This window comes from Dicentrarchus labrax, unplaced genomic scaffold (assembly GCF_905237075.1).
Source record: "Dicentrarchus labrax unplaced genomic scaffold, dlabrax2021, whole genome shotgun sequence".
In the NCBI taxonomy this organism is placed as follows: Eukaryota; Metazoa; Chordata; class Actinopteri; family Moronidae; genus Dicentrarchus; species Dicentrarchus labrax.
In genome coordinates, this window is record NW_026136712.1 from 18833910 (window position 1) to 18855260 (window position 21351).

The 21351-nt window shown below is 43.1% G+C and overlaps 1 protein-coding gene across 14 annotated transcripts in view; it reads right to left on the minus strand.

Moving 5' to 3' along the window:
* Positions 1-23: 23 nt before the first annotated feature.
* The window catches only part of tanc2b (tetratricopeptide repeat, ankyrin repeat and coiled-coil containing 2b), a 136783-nt gene continuing 115455 nt past the window's right edge, over positions 24-21351 (minus strand). For 12 of the 14 annotated variants that reach the window (XM_051418749.1, XM_051418739.1, XM_051418737.1 and 9 more), the window contains 21 exons: positions 21040-21321; positions 20731-20855; positions 18652-18883; positions 17397-17566; positions 16611-16889; positions 15370-15537; positions 14406-14566; positions 13969-14077; positions 13737-13859; positions 13311-13547; positions 12966-13175; positions 11870-11963; positions 10240-10373; positions 9859-9982; positions 8938-9113; positions 8299-8431; positions 7355-7384; positions 5925-6016; positions 5488-5634; positions 5188-5288; positions 24-5074 (listed from right to left, as the gene is read on the minus strand). In XM_051418749.1, the coding sequence (XP_051274709.1) occupies positions 3004-5074; positions 5188-5288; positions 5488-5634; positions 5925-6016; positions 7355-7384; positions 8299-8431; positions 8938-9113; positions 9859-9982; positions 10240-10373; positions 11870-11963; positions 12966-13175; positions 13311-13547; positions 13737-13859; positions 13969-14077; positions 14406-14566; positions 15370-15537; positions 16611-16889; positions 17397-17566; positions 18652-18883; positions 20731-20855; positions 21040-21321 (5198 nt within the window). In that variant the 3' untranslated portion in view covers positions 24-3003. The remainder of the gene's footprint in view (positions 5075-5187; positions 5289-5487; positions 5635-5924; positions 6017-7354; positions 7385-8298; positions 8432-8937; positions 9114-9858; positions 9983-10239; positions 10374-11869; positions 11964-12965; positions 13176-13310; positions 13548-13736; positions 13860-13968; positions 14078-14405; positions 14567-15369; positions 15538-16610; positions 16890-17396; positions 17567-18651; positions 18884-20730; positions 20856-21039; positions 21322-21351) is intronic. The other 2 variants (XM_051418738.1, XM_051418736.1) reach the window with 1 other exon arrangement.

Below are 21351 nucleotides of genomic sequence, written 5' to 3' on the forward strand. Positions count from 1 at the left end.
GATTACAATCAGTTATCATGAGATAAAAACACATTCTTTTTTATTGTTTTTAATTAAACTTTTTATCACAGCGATCTGAAAGCTCACATTTACAGACAAGAGAACTCTGCTCAGCAAGCAAATACATTAAAATAAAATAAAAGAACCTTTTTCGCTTTTGTCTGGTGAGTTTGAAGGAAAATGATAAGGATAGTTCAGGGATAGCAGTCTCCTTATCTTGATCCGAACATTGTATCACACACCAGAGGTCAGAACACTGCTATACATGTTTCTGCTTGAGCTCATGGAAAGAATAGAACATGCATCAGACTATTTACAGCAAACTAATATACACAGACAGCTTGAAACCATACACCCTCAAATATCCTCAAGTTAGAAGTCTCGTTTAAATTAAGTATAATACAGTTTATACCTTCATTTCTGTAAAGATAAGTAGGGCATCTCTCTGTTAGCGGGTGAAACTGAGAATGGACAGGAGACAGTCAGGAGGTCTGTCTCTCTTTAGATATTCTTTATCAGAGAACCAAAATAAAATGTTACAGACAAATGGTCTATAACTTTTCCTACATATACAAATAACTTGAATATTCTCATTATTCCACTTTCTCCGTCACCCAAACTCCAAATATGGAGTTTCTGGGTATTGAAACCTCGATCATTCCTTTTTTTTTTTTTTTTTGCAGTAGATTTGACTTAATTTCAAGATGTGTGCAAGACCAGTTAATTAGACTGGCTACTTCAGAGTTATTGGACTGTAATGGATATTTTTTAGGATGTGGAATACTTAAATATGATAGGCCTTTAAACAGACTTGCTCTACTATCGAACCCGAGCTGGACTGAAATATCTGAGTCGGTATATACAACTTGTGCTAGAAAGTCTATACATCTTCACCAGTTTAAAAACATTGTTTGCTCTTCATATTGTCATTCATCACTGCTTTGTAAATCATATAATAATAGTGTCTATGATAGTCTTGTATCACTGGTCAGAGGTCTGACTGATCACACACCCACTTTCTCCAAATTCAACAATCATAACAACAAAGTAAGTAAAATACATAAAGTGCACCCTTAGTTAAGAACTTAACAGGCATTTTTAGTGCAGAAGTGGCAGAATAAAAATGCATTGTGGGTAAAAAGAAACGACACAAAGTAATGCAGGAGAAAGGGAAACGTCTGTAACAGTGGTTGTGTATGCATTTGCTTGCTTTTAATCGCTGAGCACTATCCATGCTAACCCATCACTAGCATATGTACTGTACGTTCTACTCTCTCTCAGGAACATACAGCGTCATTGCGTTCGGAGGAGGGACAAAGGCGAACTTTGATACTCGTGCCGTATGATAAAATCACCTACGGCAGGATTTTCTATTCATCATTTGACCAGCATCAGTCAGTTAAAAGATGATTTTAAAATCCCTAGAAACCAATGTATTGCACTCAACATCTTTTTTTTTTTTTTTTGTCTAATACAGCAATCTGTCCTCAAAACAAGTTGAATTAATTCAGCAAAACAATCATATAAGCTTGTATAAAACTATAGTAATTGATAAGCAGAGGGTTAAGCAAGTATTCAAAGCTGTCTATTGACAGGACGCTGGTCCAGTATGTCAGACTGCAGCCATGACAGTTGGTTTAACGTCACACTAAGGCATATCATGAGATCTGTGACACCGTAATGATACAAAAAGAAATTTAAAAAATAGAAAATTATAATGGACATATTTGAACCTCAGAAATGAGGTGAAGTTTCTGGTTTCAAACATGAACAAAAAGGGATACAAAAATAGAAATAGGGACCATTTGAAATGTCTGGATATTCGCTCTGACACCAACATTTGAATACCAGCTTAAAGCTTGACTTTTGTCCATTAATTGACTGAATTACTGGGCAACTATTTTGATAATCAATTAATCATTGCAGTCATTTTTTTCAAGCAAAAATGTCAAACATTCTCTGGTTCTAGCCTCTCCAGTGTGAGGATTTGCAGCTTTTCTCTGTTTTTATATAATGGTAAACTGAATAACTTTCAAATTGTTGGTCTGAAAAACAAGAAATTTAAAGACTGCATCTTGGTCTTGAAGGTTGGTTGATAGGGAAAAAAAACTATCAAACAATAATCTGCAGATTAATTGATAAAGATATTCATTGTTATATGCAGCCTTAGTTCAGATAATTCAGGACCTATTGTAGCATAGAAAGCATTTTCTTCCATTAAACCACAACAAAATATTTTTATTTTGACACAATAGAGGCAATTATATCATTCAAAGTTGGTCAATGTCCCTCATCCCTTACCCTGGATCGGTTTTTCCACATCCATATGACTAACAGTGGGACACAAAGGCAGGGTTAACAGAATACAATTCAAACGCAAACTATGTTTTGTTTTATTTCTATGTACAATATATAACTTAATTATAAATATTGTCATTTTTCTCTAAGTACTGAGTTGTTGAGCCATTTGTATTTTCTGAGCAATGTACAGTATTGAACATATAATATTGTATTACATAGAATAGAGCCTACTAGCAACCTTGGTTAAGAGCACACTTTGAAAGAACAGAAGATGGATACAGAGTCCACAAGTAGAGTCCGATGATTAGTACTTTCACTCTTACAGTCCCACCTGTTGTGTTAACCTGTGGGAACTTTGTGCCACACAACATTTTGGAAGTGCACTGGTCTTTGATTCAGTATGAGATCAGAACTTAGGACCCTTCTGTTATCCTACCTGTGTGCAGAATATGATAATGAAATAATTGTTTCTCACTGTTAGTTATGTTTTCATATAAGATAATGTCTAATACCCTAAATGTGTGTGTGTGCCGGCTGTGTGGTTTTCTCTCTGAATGGATCGGTCTCTTGTGAGTTCTTGAAGGTGAGTTCGTCCATGTCACATACACAAAGGTCAGCAGCATCTGCTGTTGAGCTATATATATTTTCTCCTCTCACTCCCACTAACAAGCCCAGTCCAACCAACCAATCACAGACAGACCATCACACATTCGACTCCACAAATGGTCTCTTTGGTTTGATGGGGGAGGTGGGGCCTTGGGTCCGGGAGTCACGCGAGAGCTGGCGGTACATGTTGTCCTGGTAGGCCTGTGCCACGGGCAGAGTCCTTGCCACCTTCACATCCGGGTAAGTGGGCACCTGGCTGACCCGCTCCAGGATGTCTCCACTGCCGCGGGAGCCGTTGGCCAGCATGCCCAGTGAGGGGGGCTGGGTCTGGGAGTAGTAGTCCTCCTCCAACAGGTGTCCATTTTGGGCGTTGTTTGTCTTGTTATAGTAGGCGATATTACCCAGCGAGGCGGGGGGACTGTAGGTGGAGCCTTGCTGGACTAGCTGGCCAGGTGAGGTGGGGCTGATGGCTGAGTCCATGGACGTCATGGCCCTGGACCGCGAGGGCTGATGCAGGTACTGCTGAGTCCGCGCCGTCTTGTCTATGATGCCCATGAAAGGTGTGTTCCGGGAGCGTGTGGTCTCGCCCTGATACAGCCCCCCGCCACCCTGGGAAGGAGAGATGGGAGAGATGTCATCACAGCTTCGCTCATATGTGGCTTGCAGGGGGATCTCCATCTGCTGAATGGAAGAGGAAGGCCTGAAGCCCGGCGCCAAATTTGAGGTGGATCCAGTTGAGATGTTGTTGCTTGAGGGGGAGAATCGAAGGCCTACGCTCTGAGAATGGATGAGAGGCCTGGGGGTGGGCACATGCTGCTTCATCTCAGTAGTATTGGCACTGACGGGGCGTCTCACCATATGGGGGATCTCGGGAGAGCCCAGCTGGCAGGGGGGCATGGCATTGGCGCGCTCCAATACATGTTCAGAGACTGGGTAGTAGGCGGCTGACTGACTGCGGCTTATCTGAGGTGTCTGGCTGTAACGGATGCCCCCCGGGCCCCCGCTGCTGGCGCGGTAGGCAGAGGAGGGGCGCTGGGGTAGATCATCCTTCAACAGGCCCGACTCCATAACCCCTCCTCGGCCGCCGTGCTGACAGAGGGCCCCAGAACTGAGGCTGGGCTGGACCTGGGGCATGGACCGTCCATCCAGGGACGGCTGGTATACCAGCCGGCTCTCCACGTCTACTGAACCCCCTTGGTAGCGACCACCAATCGAGTGCCCCATCTGGCCCCCATAAATGCTGTTGCCCATGACATTACTGGGCTGATTTGTGCGGACTATTTGGGCTATAGAAGGCTGGAGACGAAGGCCTTGGGCTTGGTGGTGCTGGGAGGACAGAGAGGGCTGTGAGCTCAGCTGGAACGAACGCTGGCTGCTCATTTTAGAGAGGGGAGATTTGGGTCGGCCGGGGAGCTGCTCTGTCTGGTAGCGCACAGGTGACCCAGACTGGGACCTGTACAGACAAACACTCTCTACTGGAGGACTGGATCTGTACTGAGCTGCCCGACGTAAAGGGGAAGGCGGTGGGCTCTGGTGATCCATCCCCTGACCCCCAGTACCCATAGAAGGTGGGCTGAAGCTGTAGGACTGCTGGTGCACTGGGGAGGTATGAGGCGGGCTGTGTCGGTAATGCGAGTTCTGATGTGTCGGGGAGAGGGAGGGCGATGTGGGCTGGTATGTCCCGCGGGTTGGAGAGGACATGGAGGAGGAGGTGGGGTGATATTCGTACGGCTGGCCCATGGGTGAACCTCCAGCTAAGTAGATCTGATCTGGATGGGTGGGGGAGAGCGGTGGGCTCTGGATGATGGGAAGGCTGGAAGGATTGCTGTGAGACTCAGGAGGGGGCAGACCCACAGACATTGCCTCCAGCTCCTGCTCCAGGTAGTCCTCATCCTCAAACAGGTCCTGAACGGGCTCCATGTCCTCCAGACGGGGCTCGGGGGGAGGGGGAAGAGGCATGGACAGGGACAGGGACTCATCCTCATCTGGGGGAGGCGTAGGAGGAGGGGAGGGAGGAGGCTCCAGCTCCAGGTCCTGCTGCTGGAGCTCCTCCTGGTTGAGCTGGTGACACTCCTCCTCCACCCTCTGGAGCAGCCGCTGGATCTCTCGGTTGTTGGGGCACTGCTTTATGGCTTCATTCAGGTCCTCTAAGGCTTCAGGAAATTGTCTGGAAACAGGAGAATTAAAAATTAATATTACTTTTTGGGGGAAAGTCGTCCAGAATCTGTCTGCGCAGACATGCAGAACTGTCTGTAATAGTATTTCATAAAAGGAGCGTACCTGCTGCTACGCTTGGCGCGTGCCCTGGCATAATATGCCTCATACGATTTTGGTTTCAGTTCGAGTGCCTTCGTAGCAAATTCCTCAGCCATCCCAAAGTCCTGAGGAGGTTGAGCAGAAGACATGTATCAAAACAGGAAAAAATGGCCAACAGCATTATCCCCATTATGTTCAGATGTATGATAGTGTTTGCTTTGGTTGTTTAATTTGATAAATGTCTCAAAAGTTAATCTGAAATAAGTCTGCTTTAGTAAAGACATTTTGGCATTTTTTTACCAGTTACTTGTCTTGGCGACTTACGTTCATTTTCCTCCGACATCGGGACAGGTTGAGGAAGAGTGATACTTTGAGTTCCCTGAATGTCTTGAGGTCCTCGCTGAAGCCTTCGCGTGGAAACTTTTTGAGGGCATACTGATAACGCTGCGCTGCCTCCTTCACCTTCCCCTTCTGTTGGACAAACAGAAAGAAGTCTGGTTATCCTCCCTTCACATTGAAATAAAAAGCTGATCTGAAACCTTCACAATATAAACCAGAGTTAGAGAAAAATTTGCATTTATGACAACATTGGTTAATTTGGTTGTTATTGACAAAATTAGACAGACATTTAATTTTATAACTTGTCCACACAGGTATATACATATAGATAGACACAAAGATATACAAAAACATTTATTATGTCACATCTTTAATTAAAACAATGAAATCTGAGCTAAAGAGTGCAGTGCCTGTTCTCTGACCTTGTAGAAGCTGTCCCCCTCCTCGATGAGTTTGCTGAGCAAGATGATCATGATGTCGGGTTTGGAGGTGGCCATTGCCCATGTGGCAGGACCTGAGTAACACAGGAAGGAGCAGATGAAAACAGAAACACAGTGAGAAAGACACACAGAAATAAGCAAAGGAGGAGAGAGGAAGGAGCGACTGGGAGTCACACTACACACAACATTAATAACAGGGATGAGGGACAACAGCCAAAATGGGGAATGGAGAAGAAAAGACAGGCAATCCACTGCAGAGAAAAGATTACAAAAATTTGGTCTGACACCTCAGTGACCTCGCTATGGGACATAAGACCTGGGTCAAATACAATTTGCCAATAATTATTATGTTTTCTTTACTCCTGCTGGGAGTTGAGCTTGCCTAATTGGAGTGCAGTATGAGCATATTTTGAATTATTATCCAATCGTTGATTAAAATGAACTTTAGCAATTATCTGCAAATACGTTCTGACCCAGGCAAACCCAGAGTAGATGTAGAAATAATATAATCACGCTGTCATGTCTGTCTATTGAGACACATTTTCTGTCTTGTCAAGAAGTGCAGATGTACAGTAATTCTTTGTACTACTGACTGATTCAGGGATGTGATCAAGAACAGCAGAAAAGCAGGAAAAACTACCAATAAATACAAATGGGAGTTGTGTATTTAAAAAAGAAAAAAGGACAGAGAAAAAAGACACTTCATCCCTGCTGACTGTCTTATGACTGAAAAATCAAACACAATCCCTTGACTAAAAACTGATCTTTTCTATATCTGCGCAACAGCAATCCTTGACACATGTACACACACCACAGAGATGAAAAGGAGGGAGGGGGATCTTGCACAGGGAGACACAGGGCAGGTACAATAAACAAAAGAGGCAAGCAGGAGGCATATAACAGAGCTCTGCAGGCGTTAGCTGTCCTCTGAGCTGGTGGTGGTGGTGAGGGTGAGGGTAGGAATGCTGCTGACTGGCCTAGCTGACACTGAGGAAACGTCTGGAAGATGAACGATGCACAGTACAGTGGTTTATCACCTCAGTCTGTGGTGGCGGTGGTACAGAGGAATTACAAATACATGCATTTTCCGCTAAATCACTACCACGCAAGTGTTACTGAGGGCTTCCGTCATGCATCTGTGGAATGGAAGGTCAACACCTCGATACGACGTCACAGGCTGGAGGCCGGGCATGCTGTCATTAACCACTTGGATGTTAGCATCTACCTCTAGGCAATCCCGACTGCATCACTGTCAGTGCTAATACCTTTGCGTGTTATTATTTGTCAGTTTGAGAAGGTTTGGGTAGCTAAGCTCGCCTGCCGACACTTAGGACGACACAGACAACACAGAGAGAGGAGATAGAGCTGTCAAAATGCCTGGTGGGGTGAGAAGTCGACAGCCTTGGCTTTACCTCGGGGCCGACTGGGCAGCGTCTGACATCCTGGGGCCGGAGAGAGAGGCGGGGGATAGGGCAAGAGAGGGGGAGTATTGGGTGAGGAGGGGGGGAAAGGAGGAGGAAGGAGGTCATGAGCAAGGGAAGAAGTGTAAGTGGGAGGGCAGAGCGAGGGGGGGAACCAGAGTTGCCAGAGAAAACAGAGGGAAACAGCGAGAAGGTGAAAGAGAAATAGAGGTGATGGCAGTGGTGGTGGAGGAGGAGGAGAAGTGAGAAAAGGAACACAAAAAAAGCAGCAGTGAGAAGCGGAGATAAGTGGCTCAGCAAAAAAAAGAAAGAAAGAAAAGAAAACATAGATACCAAAAAGAAACACCGCAAGCGCTAATAACAACCTGTCTCTGAGCAACCGCAGAGGAATAGAGAGAGAGCATGTGATTGAGGGAGAAACTAGGAGATAGCGTGAGCGATAGAGACAAACAGAAGCACTGAGAGAACATGACAGAGATAGAGAAAGCAAAAAAACAACACAGCGGCAACAGTAGTACAATAAAAAGAAACACATCAGAGCCATAAATAGCTGAGGAGGAGCAGCACGATGCGGTAGTGGGGAGGGGTGCGGATGACATACAGTAGCAGGAAGTGATTAAGGCTACATGGAGACACAAACCTGCATCCATGGCTTATTGCAAATGCTACAGTGCTCTACAATGACCAGCAGGTAGTGTGTACTTAATAGGAAGTGCACTTTCATCTTTGGATTCTCTCTTCAATGTCTTTCATGCAGCTCATGCTTGAACTCCAGTGCATGACCTTTTCAACCAAAACACAATCTCAAATTGTATCTCATTTCACTCACAGGCAAATAACCTTTTACATGGCACTACAGGACAAGGATGCTGTACTTAGAAGAGGTCTTTTGTGAGCTAAATGGTTGGCTCTTCATTCTGTCAACCTGCTCTTACCTATCTTGGCTCCTTTCTTGAGCAGGGCGACCACCACCGACGTGTTTCTGCAGCCCACCGCCCTGTCGAGAGGACGCATCCCGCTGTAGTCTACATGCTCTATCATGGCCCCATGGTCGACCAAGAACTGGACCTGAAAAAAAAAATGAAATGTGGTGAGAATAGGTGGGGGAATAACCTATAATATGGCGTCAATAAACTGTATTATATCACTCATCTGCTCCAATTCGAATTTCTTCTTTATCACATTAAGAGAAGTGCAACATCTTTCAAACCCAAATTGGCTCTTGGAGCGAGCGTTTCATGCCAGATTTTGTCACTTGACAGTATTATACCGACACATTTAAGGCAGCACCAAACAAGAATTAAAGATTCCCTCCAAACATGTTTTTTAGACACATACTCTGGAATAATACTTTGTGTTTGAAATTGTTTTTCCACAAAAATCAATCAACTACCTTGTCGAAAGTTCTTAAAATTGCGCCTACTCCTCCTTATCAGACCTCATTAAAAAGTCAGTTCTCAGAAGTTTCCATATCACCTGTGTAAGCTGGGTATTGACTGGGTAAAGCACAGCAAAACACATTTCCCTGCAGCCCTTTTCATTTTTGGATGCCGTCTTTCCCATTAGGCGCTTACCACTTCAGAGTCACCGTAGAAGGCAGCCAGGTCGAGGGGCGTGCGTCCGTTCTTGTCTGCGTGGTCTGTGGCGGCTCCGCTCTCCACCAGGCAGCGGACGACAGGTAAATGGCCTTTCAGACAGGCCCAGCTCAGAGCGGTCAGACCCTCCTTATCCATTAGAGACAGAGAGGCTCCTGGGAAAAGAAATGGCAGCGGTGACACTCTGAATTCACTCTGAATTCTTTTATACTGCTAAATGTGCTGCTTAATTCATTTTGATGGATTTTTTAAAATCTGTGGCTGATTTAATTTGGCTGTAATTATTGTAAACACCATTTGAAAACAGTAATTACGCTCATCTTTATTATTGCAGTGGCTGTGTGATCTTTTTAAATGAATGACTATGAGGTTTAGATAAGTATGAGAAGAGAAGCACACCAAATCGTCTTGTATTCTTAGCTCACACGTTAGGATTGGACACAATTATACTTGTTATGAATTTTCTATATTTTGGCATCTACAAGGAGATTTTTCCTTTTTCGTGGATGTGTCAAATCTGACTCTACTGTTTGTCTGTCACATCTGTGTTTGCATCCATTCCAAACAGGGAAAAACACACAGGAATTGCTGTCAAAAAATACTGAGAGCAGCATAGTGATTGGAGTTAAGACAACATGTTTAACAGAGCAAATCAAAAGGATGCCCTGCATAAATCTCAGTCCTTTAAAGTTACCATCCACTGTCATTTTTATTTATATAATGCATTTCTTACTTCTTATTACCTTCAGGCTCTGAATACCAAAGACCAACATCATTATTTCCTCAGTGATTCATTTACTGAACATCTGTTGAGATATTTTATGTTTACAAGGTTCTCTTCGTATAAAGCCAAAACTGACCCAAAATGTATTCTAAACCAAAGTTGTTGTTTTTTTTTACCTTGAGCCAGTAAGAACTCAACAGTCCCCAGGTGTCCCTCTGAGGCCGCCATCATTAGAGGAGTACGCCCCTGCTTGTCAGCCAGGTTGACATCTGCGCCATGTGTGAGGAGTAGGTCCACAATCTAAAACACCCAAACAGAGCACCCATGCCATTACATAACAGCGACTGGACGTCTTACTTGCCAAGTGTTTATGAGATGAAGAAGTTATAACTTAGTAGCATGAAGTATTAATTCCTAAAGCATAAATGCCACACCTTTACTGTCTTGAGTGGCCTGAAGAAGCACACTTTAGTCTTGGCGAACTCTGCCTGCTCACATTAAAGCCAAAGCCAAAGCAAGGTGTTCTAAGTGAGGGTGTTCTTCAGGTGAGCACTAACCTGCCAGTGTCCCTGTCGGACAGCGCTGAACAGGGGGACGATGCCTCTTCTGTTGGGCTGGGCCACCGCAGCACCCTGCTCCAGTAATAGACGACAAACCTCCAGCTTCCCCCGACCAGAGGCTGCAGTCAGAGCTGGAGGCACAAACACACAATGAATGAGGGATGAGATGAGGAGCAATGGTTCTTTCACAGACTTGATTTTTGTTGGAAAAAGTCAGGGGTTACCTATTAAATAATGATTAAACCTGCAATAATTGATTTCTTGGGGCACTTACAAACACAACATTTCACATATCATCACTGTCACATTGTTTTTAAGTTGTCATTTGATACATTGATTGTTATTATGTAAAAAAAGCCTCTACTACTGCTACTGTATGGGAAAACACAACATATCTAGGATAATTAATTTAAAGTCCTGTTTGAAGGAGAAGAGAAGAGACGAGAAGAGAAGAGAAGAGACCCTTGAGACTTGGGAGCAAAGGCCTTTAAAAAGACATCTTCTCAAATGTAATGATTATAATTGGAATAATTTAAGCAGAGTGAACAGATCTTTTATAAGCAGAATGGTAGCAGCCCCAGAGCAGTGACCCTGATTTCAACTACAGCCCAACCAATACTGGAGTTTAAAAAAACGTTTGATAGCTTGATAGGGATCCCTGAGTTGTTGTTGTTTGTTTGTATTTTTTTTTATAATTATGACCAAGATATACTAAGTAGGACATTTTATAGTGTACAAATCAGCTTTCTGTATTCTCTGGTGGACAAACTAGAGTATGCAACGGTGACACGCTCTCCAAATGACCTTTTCTGTTCTTCTAGTTGGCTGATACATACACTGACACCAATATATCTGCAATGAGAAATATCAGCCGGTTTATCGGTCAGGCTATAGTTTCAACCTATTTATTCTTTGCTGGGAGAATGCTTTGATCCACACAGTTCAGTAAGTGTTATCTGCACATGGCGATATACATACTCTCCCTGTGGCTGTTGTTAAGAATAATGCATTTTCAGTTGACCTATCCAGCAACACTGTGATTACAAATCATCTTCCAGAACAACTGTCATCCCTCTGATCCCTTATAAACAATGAAACTACGGCTGAGTGAGTACCCCTCTTCAGCTGACAGTGAGAAGCTTTCCCAACACTGCATCCGGAGAATAATGCTCACAATGAGGTTTCATAGCTTCAGGTTACAATAAGACATTACATTTCTCAATACCCTGCCATGGGGCAATCAGACTAGTCATTTCTAAGCACCCTGGATCACACTCATTTTTTTTCCCCCTCCCCCTTCTCTGTGTGAGCCCAGCCCTGTCTGTGCTCCAATGACACCACTGCACTGCCATCAGCATCTGACGCAGCAGCAGCAGCAGCAGACACACAAGAACGATCTCTCATATCCGCACTGCAGCGCTCTGCCTCGCACAGAAAAACCTTCTCAAAAAACACTCCATAGATTAAAAAACCATTGTCTGTATTGTACGTCTCAGTGGAGACTACAGTTTGTTTTTTGCTTTTGTCCAGGGGATTTCATGTGAGCTATTAAGCATTCACAGCCATCTGTCTGTATTGAATTCAGGGTTTTATTGGTGTAATGTCTGACTAAAGTAGGCATTCCCACCTGTCTCCCCCCACAGGGTGTCAAAGTTATTGATCTGTGCCCGCTCCACCTCCTCTTCATCTTTCTCTGGCAGGTCCAGCAGGTAGGACACAATCTGATGGGGGACAAGATTCAAGATGACACAGATTAATGTCCAGGTTTACTTTAAATCTCATTTCATTTTTATATCAAATGAAAATGAAAGATAAAATAAATGAAACCACTTGTTATCATCAATCTACTTTCCTTTTGAATGTAATTAAATTTAGAGTAATCTCATCTAAATGGCAAAATTTTACATAATTGACATTCATCGTTAGCAACTACATCGACCACCAGACTTCGGTCAATCAGCTGTTGGAACAAAATAGTCATTGCTCAAGCCCATTTAAGAGCCTAAGTAGGATTTACCACATTAGGATAATTCATACATGGTTCCATGGTTCTTTTTACATTCCCTATTTGAGTGTAAGTGGTACTGCTACTCAGATTTTGTAGAGTAAAACCTGTTACAAATATGCACTAAGAAAACTAACCCCACGCGTCTCTGCAATGAGCTGCAATGACTTATCATCAAAAGCTAACATTTGTCAACATTTTAGTGCAGTCTGATTCTTCTTGGATCCCTGTTTTCTCCTGTGACCAAACGAGCAGCTTTGGCAGCTGTTCTGGTATTAAAAATGGCTGACATGCTGCAACGCAAGCTCAAATGAGAAATTATAAGCTATTACTTATTTTATTGCATTACTGGATATATTGTATCAACAGCCTCGGTGTAATTGCGGTGCACAGAGTCATAGCATGTCGCAATAATAAGTAAATCTAGCCTTTTCACACTTTTTTTTTCTTTTGCGGCTTCAAAACCTAGCAAAAAGTATAAAACTTTAAAACTCCAAAAGGCACAATAAGCAATATTAGTGTTGGAGTTAGAAGTGGTTTTGTAGCTGTAGTAGTTAAGGAGGTCATTTTAAGCTCTTAATCATTTTTGCTTGAAATCACTTGGGATTCAGAGTCCCTAATTGGGGCTGAAGAATTCATTATGACACACTGGAGAGCATAAGAATCAAAACCATTAGACCACTTTCACCCCCATCGACCTCTACCCTCCCTGCTGTACCTCTGTGTATCCCATACTGGCTGCAGCGATGAGGGCCTGCTGGACTGCGTGGCTCTTGGTAAAGGCCGCTTGTTGTTGGGTTTGCGGTGACTGCTGCTGCTGTGGCCCCATGCCCCAGTCACACTGGATGAGGAACTTCACCACTTCCATGTGGCCCCTCAGGGCTGCATGAACCAGAGCGCACTGGCTGTTCTTATCCAGGTGGTCCACCTGTCAACGGGACATGGATTTAATCAGGAAAACAAATGGCAAGGGGAAACTGCACATGGGGCTACAATTTATCTCCCATTATCAGATAATACAGCACATCTCTCCCTCTTCCTCATGCCATTTTCCTTCACACACCTTTGCTCTCCTGCGGCAAAGCGCAGTCACAATGGCCATGTGTCCCCCAGCTGCGGCGTAGCCCAGCGGCGTTAGGCCGCTCTCCGACGGAGCGTCGACAGATGCGCCGTACTCGAGCAGCAGAGCCACCATGTCCATGTAGCCCAGGTGGGAGTGGACACACAGGACAGGGGCGTTGTTCAGCACCTCCGTACGGTAGTTCACATTGGCACCTCCCAGCATCAGCAGCCGGCTCACCTAAACATACACAAAATGAGGAAACAAAAAGTTAACATAGGACAGTGTGGCTTCAAGCATCGAAATATCCAAGTCCAGAGAGAGGAAGATTTCCGTGAAGCATATTTCGAGAAGCAGTCTTGATTTGGTACCCAGAACATGTTGAAATATTCTTCAAGTATGACTCGTCTGTGCTGTTAGTGCCTTTACCTTGATGTTGGGAGTGTAGAGGTTTCGGAGAGAAGAAAGTGCAGCTGAAAGGCCCTCTGTGCTGTAGGATATCCACAGGCCTTGCAAGATAGATGAGGAAACCCCGACTTTCTTGCTGAGACCCTTGAACACAAAGATAGAGTGTAAATATTCATTACTTTGGCGCCAGACCACAGCTGTGTGGGGGCGTGTGTGTGCGTATAGATGTATGTGGAGACAAATAATGGTATACCTTGAAGATATGTGCTTTGAGGATGTGATGGCCCAGCTCAATAGTCTGCTGCCTGTTCAGTTTGTTCTCCTGCCGAGAGAACCAGAAGGCCAGTAGTGTGTGACCGCTCCTGCAGAGAGGACAAACACACAATCTTTCAATACTTCTGACTCATCAGGTCATTACATTGTGTTATCATCTGCACAGTTGGTGCAACCAGTTTTTAATTATAATACAGGAAATAAAAGAAAAATCACACTTCCTCTGTTAGATAAACATAATGTACCTGCAACTAGAAGAGACATTTATTTTTATACACAGTTAACCACACAGTCAGGGCTGTGGCTAAACCTGTTTTCTTAAAAACAGCAGAGTCTGAGCATAAACCATCTTTCTAAACATAAAGTACGATAGCTTCCAGAAAGAGTCCCTCCTCTCACTCTCCTGCCAGGCCTCACCTCGGATCGCAGAGGAACTTTGTCTTTTCTCCTTCTTCTCTCCAGATCAGCCACTCCCTGAAGGAGGGGTGAACAAACATCCTGGTACCATCCCTCCTCTTCACCAGGAAGACTGACAGGTTGTCTACACGTTGCTGGAAATCCTCCCAGTCCAGTGTGCCCTGCAACCACAGACAATGTTTCATTGTTATATGTTATTTAAGTCTGGGCCATGCTGATATTAGCCAGAAGTCATGGCATGGATCAACTTACTGCATTACAAATTGCTTTTGGAAGTTCCATTTCTATAATAATGGATGAAATATTCACAATATACAAATTCTCTTTGTTTCATCTTGATAGCAAGCTGAAGACTATTGCATCTTTTTGTCTTCCAGTAAAAATTTATATTTTGTGTATTTATTATTTCTTTTCATTGGAATAACAAAGATAAATGCAGATTGCTTAAATTTTTTAAAGCCCCTAAAAACCTCTCTGTAACATTATAAGTATATAAGTAACAACTGAAGTTAAGATAAACACTGTTTATTATCAAATGAAACTAACTAACACGTGTGTGTGTGTGTGTGTGTGTGTGTGTGTGTGTGTGTGTGTGTGTGTGTGTGTGTGTAGATGTGGTCTGATCATATTTTAATGACAACAACAATACAAGCCACCAACTGTATCAAACTAAATTTGCGCACACAAGTATGTGATATCGAATTTTTTTAAGTTAGGCCAGCTCATTTGGATAAAATCACTACTTTAGCTCAAGGATGGAGTAAAAATCACAAACCAGCAAGAGAAGACTTCCCAAGTTAACTAAACCCACATTTCATACATCTTAAAATTTAGCTCTTTAAATTATGCATTTTGGTAGACTTTTGACTTTGATACTGACTGGATCAATGAGGCAATTTTATAACAAATTAATTCCATTTAAGGGTCTCAAGGTCTGGAGTCTTGTATATTTTAGGATGACTACCTGCAGTGAACCAGCGTTGATGGCCTGATATATCTGCTCATCGGTCAGCGGGTGAAGCGAGGCCACGGCCACGTTGAGCAGAGGAAGCGCCCGCTCGAACGACGACTGCGTGGGGAAGCGCATGTTGCACTGCAGCAGGTACACCTCTGCCAGGTTGACTGGAACCACCTGAAGAAGGAAGGAGAGAACCTGAATCGTAATGCCGACTTCCTTTGGATGTGCTCTACAGAATATGAATAATGCATTGTGTTTGTTCAGCGCATCTTCAACTATTCCACGTGGTCTTCCTCAGAGCAGAGAGTGTGAATTTTTAAGTTGTCATTTTTTATGGAGTCTGGAAGCACTTCTGAATACATGAAATTAAATGAAGTTGGTGGTGTGAGATAAAATATTTTAATATGAAATGCACACTAAAACAATTGAACTGCATTATTTATCAAAAAGGTGTTGGGCTTTGACTTTTAAAAAGAAGATTTTACGAAACTACTCTCATACAATGCATGTCGGGGGGCAGATAAATTTATGTATGCCTTTCAAGTGCTGCTTCGCAAATTATGAGCACTATATTTAGTTTAGATCAGGGGTTTTCAAAGTCTGACACGGCGGGCTCCCTCAGACAAAACTGAGACAAGTGGGTTCCCCTAGTTGCTATGGATTCAGTGAGTTACACTGTGGGGCTACAACTTGAGCCTATATTTTTTTACATTTTGGCAAACTGGCACCATTAAAAGTATGCCGAATGGGCTATAAGCAGTTCCTGTTTGCAATGTAGCCTTTAGTTCAGACCGCTGGATTACCTGATGATGATTTTCAAGCAAGTTCTGGAGTTACAAGGAGCATCTTTTTGTCTGTGATTTTTGTTTCTTTGTGATGGACAGAGATAATAATCTTCACACTGAATCCAAAAATATGTTTAGCATGTCTGTGTGTTCAGATTTCAGTGAGTTATGACTCTGAGTATGATTTTGGCAATCAGGCGGCAAGGGTTTTAAAGTACCTTAACTGCCTCCATGAGCTGTGTGTCACAGCCACTTCTGCAGCTCCAACTGTTGACCGTGTTGGTAAGTGGGACAAATCAATGGGCCAAACTACAATAACCAAGTTCCAGCTGGTTTTTCGAACACGAGAACGCACCTGTCTCTTTCACTTCTAGTAGTATCTTTCACCTCTCCTACGTGGCCCCGGAGTCTAAGCTAAACCTGAGAAAGCCATTTCAAACAAAGCAATAACTCCTATAATACCTTATAGCTGGAGCTTTTGAGAACAAGGTAGCCCTTCTCGATGAGGTCAAAGGTGAGCTTGAGGTACAGGTAGGAGCCCTGGCTCAGAGCTTTGAGGTGGGCGCTGAGCTTGCCGAAGGTGGTGTTGTCCATCTTGCCGTTGAGTGAGATGTTGTTCTGAATCTCCGGGCTGCTGTGGATGCGGTGCAGGATGTAGCCCTGCAGGTCCTGGTCTATGGCGTCATTCTCCTCCAGGCCGTCCAGAGAGATGCGGTGGAACGGCAGCGCATTGGTAATCTCCTGAACAGTCAGAATCATTTTAAGAACTCGTCAAGAACCTTTTAGTGATATCTTACCTACCTACTTACTCACTTAGGTAAAATGATTTATATAGAAGGTCAAAAATTATTTTTCTTCCTCGTGAATGAAAGGTAAAGGGAAACAAAGATAGCAGAGATACAACAAAAACATTTTTTTTTATGTCCTCTGCACAAAAGAGGAAAAATGAAAAGGTCAGAGACAGAGAAGGTAGAGTTGCATTCAAAACAAATCCAATATTTTTTAGTTAGTGACCTCCAGTTGATGCAACAATAACCTGCTGTTAGTGTTGATGTAAAACCCTCTTAGCTGACAGTGGTAGCCAAAACAGAATAATACAATAAAGTTTCTGTTTGAGACCTTCCATGTAGAATTAAAAATACATAACCTTTTGAGTTAGATTAAATATAAAAGAGCGGAGGAGCAAATACAAACAGAGGGATTTATTGATGAGGCTACAATCTGTATGCTGACTGTCGTGTCATTTACCTGTAGCGTGGTTCTGACTGTGACCACCAGTTTGAGCCAAGGAGGGAACTTGTTGATGGTTTTAGTGAGGAAGGACACGATGGTGTCTCCGTAGTCCGGCTTGTGGAACTCTGCCTCGTTAAGACCGTCAATGAGGATGATGAGGTCCTCCTCAGAGTTGATCTTCCTCTCTGAAAAGTAACAGAACAGACACTATTTAGCAAATTTATAAATAAAAATGAAAAACGCTTGAAGTTTCCTTTTTGTCCTTGGAAGCAGCAGATTACAAAAAAAATGTACTAATATAAGTTGATGTTTCCAGAGCTTTTACCCACATTTCATGGCCTTCCTCAGCAGAAGCTTGGAAACAAGTAAGTTGGACCTATTTTTTGTCAAACCTGCCTCTTGTCCTTAATAAATGCTTTGCATTTCTGGCTAAGCCGTTAATAAGTTCTTTTTCACTTCCCATGCAATTAATCAATGATCACAGATTTAGTTTGTTATCTCTATTTAAAATGAAAACATGGGACAATATTATCCGTGAAGCTTGGCTTGGTTTAATAAGTTTGGAGGTTTAAGAAAAATTCAGTTCCAGCACTGAGATTAAGAACTTTGATCTTGAGTATATTGAGTACATTGTACACAAGAAGCATCTAATATCACGCACCGAAGGATTCGAGTGAAAGAATAAATTGGATACTGAGGTCTGAAGAGGCATCAGTTAGAAATTGCCAAAAGCACTGTGTTTGAAAGTGAGGCCAATAACTTTAAATTATTACAAATTCCAGTTTATTATGAATATCGTGAAAACATTCTGACAAACAGAGCGAATAAATCAATGTTATACCAACTGAACAGCAGGCAGAAAGACTTTGAAAGGCCCTTTAATCATTTAGAGCTATAGATTACTGTAGTTCTGATTGTTTTTGTTTAAATTTATGAAATGTTTTTATTCGATAGATTATTCGCCCCCAGGAGAGATGAATACAATGCCATGGTTTTCCCTTTAACCTTTGAAGAACGCACATTTAAAAGTCAGCTCATGGAATAAAGTTTACTCGGCACATCTATCTTTTTAAAGCGCTTTTAAAGTTTTCTTTTTGCACGATATTATACTTGTTTTCCCCCTTAATTTCTTTCTTTGAGTGCTTTGATCCCTGCGTTGGTGTATAAGCTTCAATTTAAATCACTTTCACAAGCAAACTAACTTGAACAGACCCAACTAATACCTCCACTTTCTGGGAGTTGATACTATATTTGACTGCAAGTGTATCACCTTTGTAAAGTGTATCCAGGGGCTCTAGGACCCCCCTCCTGAAGGAGGCCAGGGGGTCCTGGACGCAGGAGCGCAGACTCAGGATGCTCTGTAGGTGTGGCTCCCTCAGCAGCTGCTCCCTGTAGGCAACGAGGTGCGGTGAGCGGCACAGCAGAGCCGCCACGTTGTGCACAAACTCCGGCACCAAGCAGGTGTAGGCGTTATCTGCCTGGCAGTAGTGGTACGCCACCACCTGGGGGCGACAGAGAGTTGGGAGAAGATTGCAGCCAGGTCACTCAGAGAAATAGAAAGGTGAATACTTCTATTTCCATTCTAATAATCCTAACCTTGACCAACCTTTGGGTATTGCAAAACTGATTGAAGATCAGTGTCAGGGAGCATGGGAGCCAGATGACACACTTTTAGAAATAACACTGTTTTTTTTAGAGCAGAGCTAGTTTTCCCAGCGTCTACTACAGCTACAACTCATTTGGGATTGAGTCAACTTCATGGTGGATGATTGCAGTATAATGAAACATAATACTTCTCGTTTCGCTGTACGGTTTCAGCTATTAATAATTCATCGCTTCCGGCTGCCAAGAGAGACTGATTCGGAGTTAGCTCATGCATGCTCATGTGTTGGATGATTGTGGCACGAAGGAGTCAAGCGTTAAACTGTCGTATTTCACAGCTAGGTACTCATAACATGTTTAAATGAATGATTAAGTGAGTGAATGAATAAAAAGTTTTTGCACGGACATGTGGTGACGTTATAAAATAGTCCAGGGCAGGTACGTTTTCCGAGAGGTCAGGCAACAAAACAATAGCAGCAGGTATAACCAAGCACTCCTGGGGACTGAGAGATCACAAAGAGTTTGAATTTTCAGAGGCAATGGCAGCGATCAGAGGGCAAAGGGACTAATCAAAATGGAATGCTAATTTTTGGTCACAATGGAATAGAGGACTTTAAAACAAAAGGGGTGAAAAAGGGAGTGAGCTCAATTATTAATGCACAGAGTTAACAAGATCTAATAGCTTGGCTGGGAAATGGCTTTCTGCAGGTATAAATATTTCATAAGGCTCCCTGGCAAAGTTGTTTTTTCTTTTTTAAACACATCTGCATAATGCATCAGGCTGGGACTGGGGATGCAGATGGCTAAGCAGCAGGGGAGGGGGGACCGAGATGCAACAGCAGACAGGAAGAAGAGAAGTAAAGGGAGCCCGTTTCACACATTATATAGGTTTACATTACAGGTTACAACAAGTTAAATACTACAGTAATATTGTTTGAAAAGCCAACATTAAACATAAAAAAGGCACAAAACCTTGAAAGTGAAAAAAAAAGAGGTAAAAACAAAGCCTCAACTTATCTCCGCTTGTTTTGAAGTCGACCACCTCAGGCGCAAACCCTGTGTGAGTCCATGACAGCTTTCAGGTGGCACAAAACTTTGACTTTCTTTCAAAAGCTTGAAACCGTATCATTTCTCACAGAACCTGAGCCGTGTCCGTGCTTGTATTGTGCAAAGGCAATTTACAAAAGAGCAAATCATTGGCTATCCTACCACCTATGTTGTCACTAATTGAAAAATTAAGACATAAAAAGGAGCCATTTAAAATTATCTTGCAAATTTTCAATTACAGACGGAGAGAAAATTTCACCCTGAACCACAAAAACAATGAAAATGACACAACGGAAATTACTATTATACAATAGCCATTTTAGTGACACAGCAATATTTCCTTTTAATAATCACGTATGCAGTGCTACTCTATGATGAATAAAGCACTGTGAGAGGACGGGGTTTGTGTACTTATCTTCTTGTTAATATATGCCAATCAACTCAAAGCTGAAAATGTCATATTAAAATCTCTACAAGCACACTTATTTCTACAGCAACTGGCAAAATAAAATAGATAATTTGCATTTGAAAAAGGACGCCAATGGGAGGAGAACAAGTAAAGCACACACCAATCAACCGTAAGTATTTAAGTACTCTGAGACAAATGTTCTATTCATATTATTTTGGAAATGTGTTTTGTCTGTGAATCAGAGGCTGAAATGTAAATGTGTGTGTACATGGTCAGAGGTGTATCGGGTACCTGAGATGCCAGCCTCCTCATGGCTTCTTCCTGACGTCGTCTCATCTCAGGGGTCCCGGGACAGCTGCCTCCGCCCAGGGTGCCATGAGTGGGCTGGGGCTGGGTGAGAGGGAGCCCCTCTCCATCTGGACACAAGACAGCACACCACATTCATGCAATCTTTTCACACTGTTATTCTCACAACAAAGGCTGAGGTGAGATTGATTTTAAGATGGAATTCAGGGAAGAATCATGGTCTTCAGTGGTAATCAGAAAGTCTAGAAGCAAAACAGGCGAAGAAATCATGTGTAGAAACAAGTGGATGCCTACGTTTGGGTGAGGCCTGAGGGCTGTCGGAGGCAATCTGCCTCATTCGGGTGCCGTGGCAGCTGAGTGCCACCAGGCGAGATATGATCGCGGTCTTGCCAAAGCCGATGTTGCCTACTACCGCCACGCCACGGTTGGTGCTGGCATTGGGACTGTTGAGATGGGCATCGATCTCCTGGAAGAGCCACTCGCGACCCGTGAAGACAGAGTCCATGGTGATGCTGGGCACCTCAAACAGCAGAGGTTTGAGGGCGATGTCTTGAGGCCGATAGGGTGCAAAACGCACTGGCGGGACATCAAGAATTGGTTAGTTTT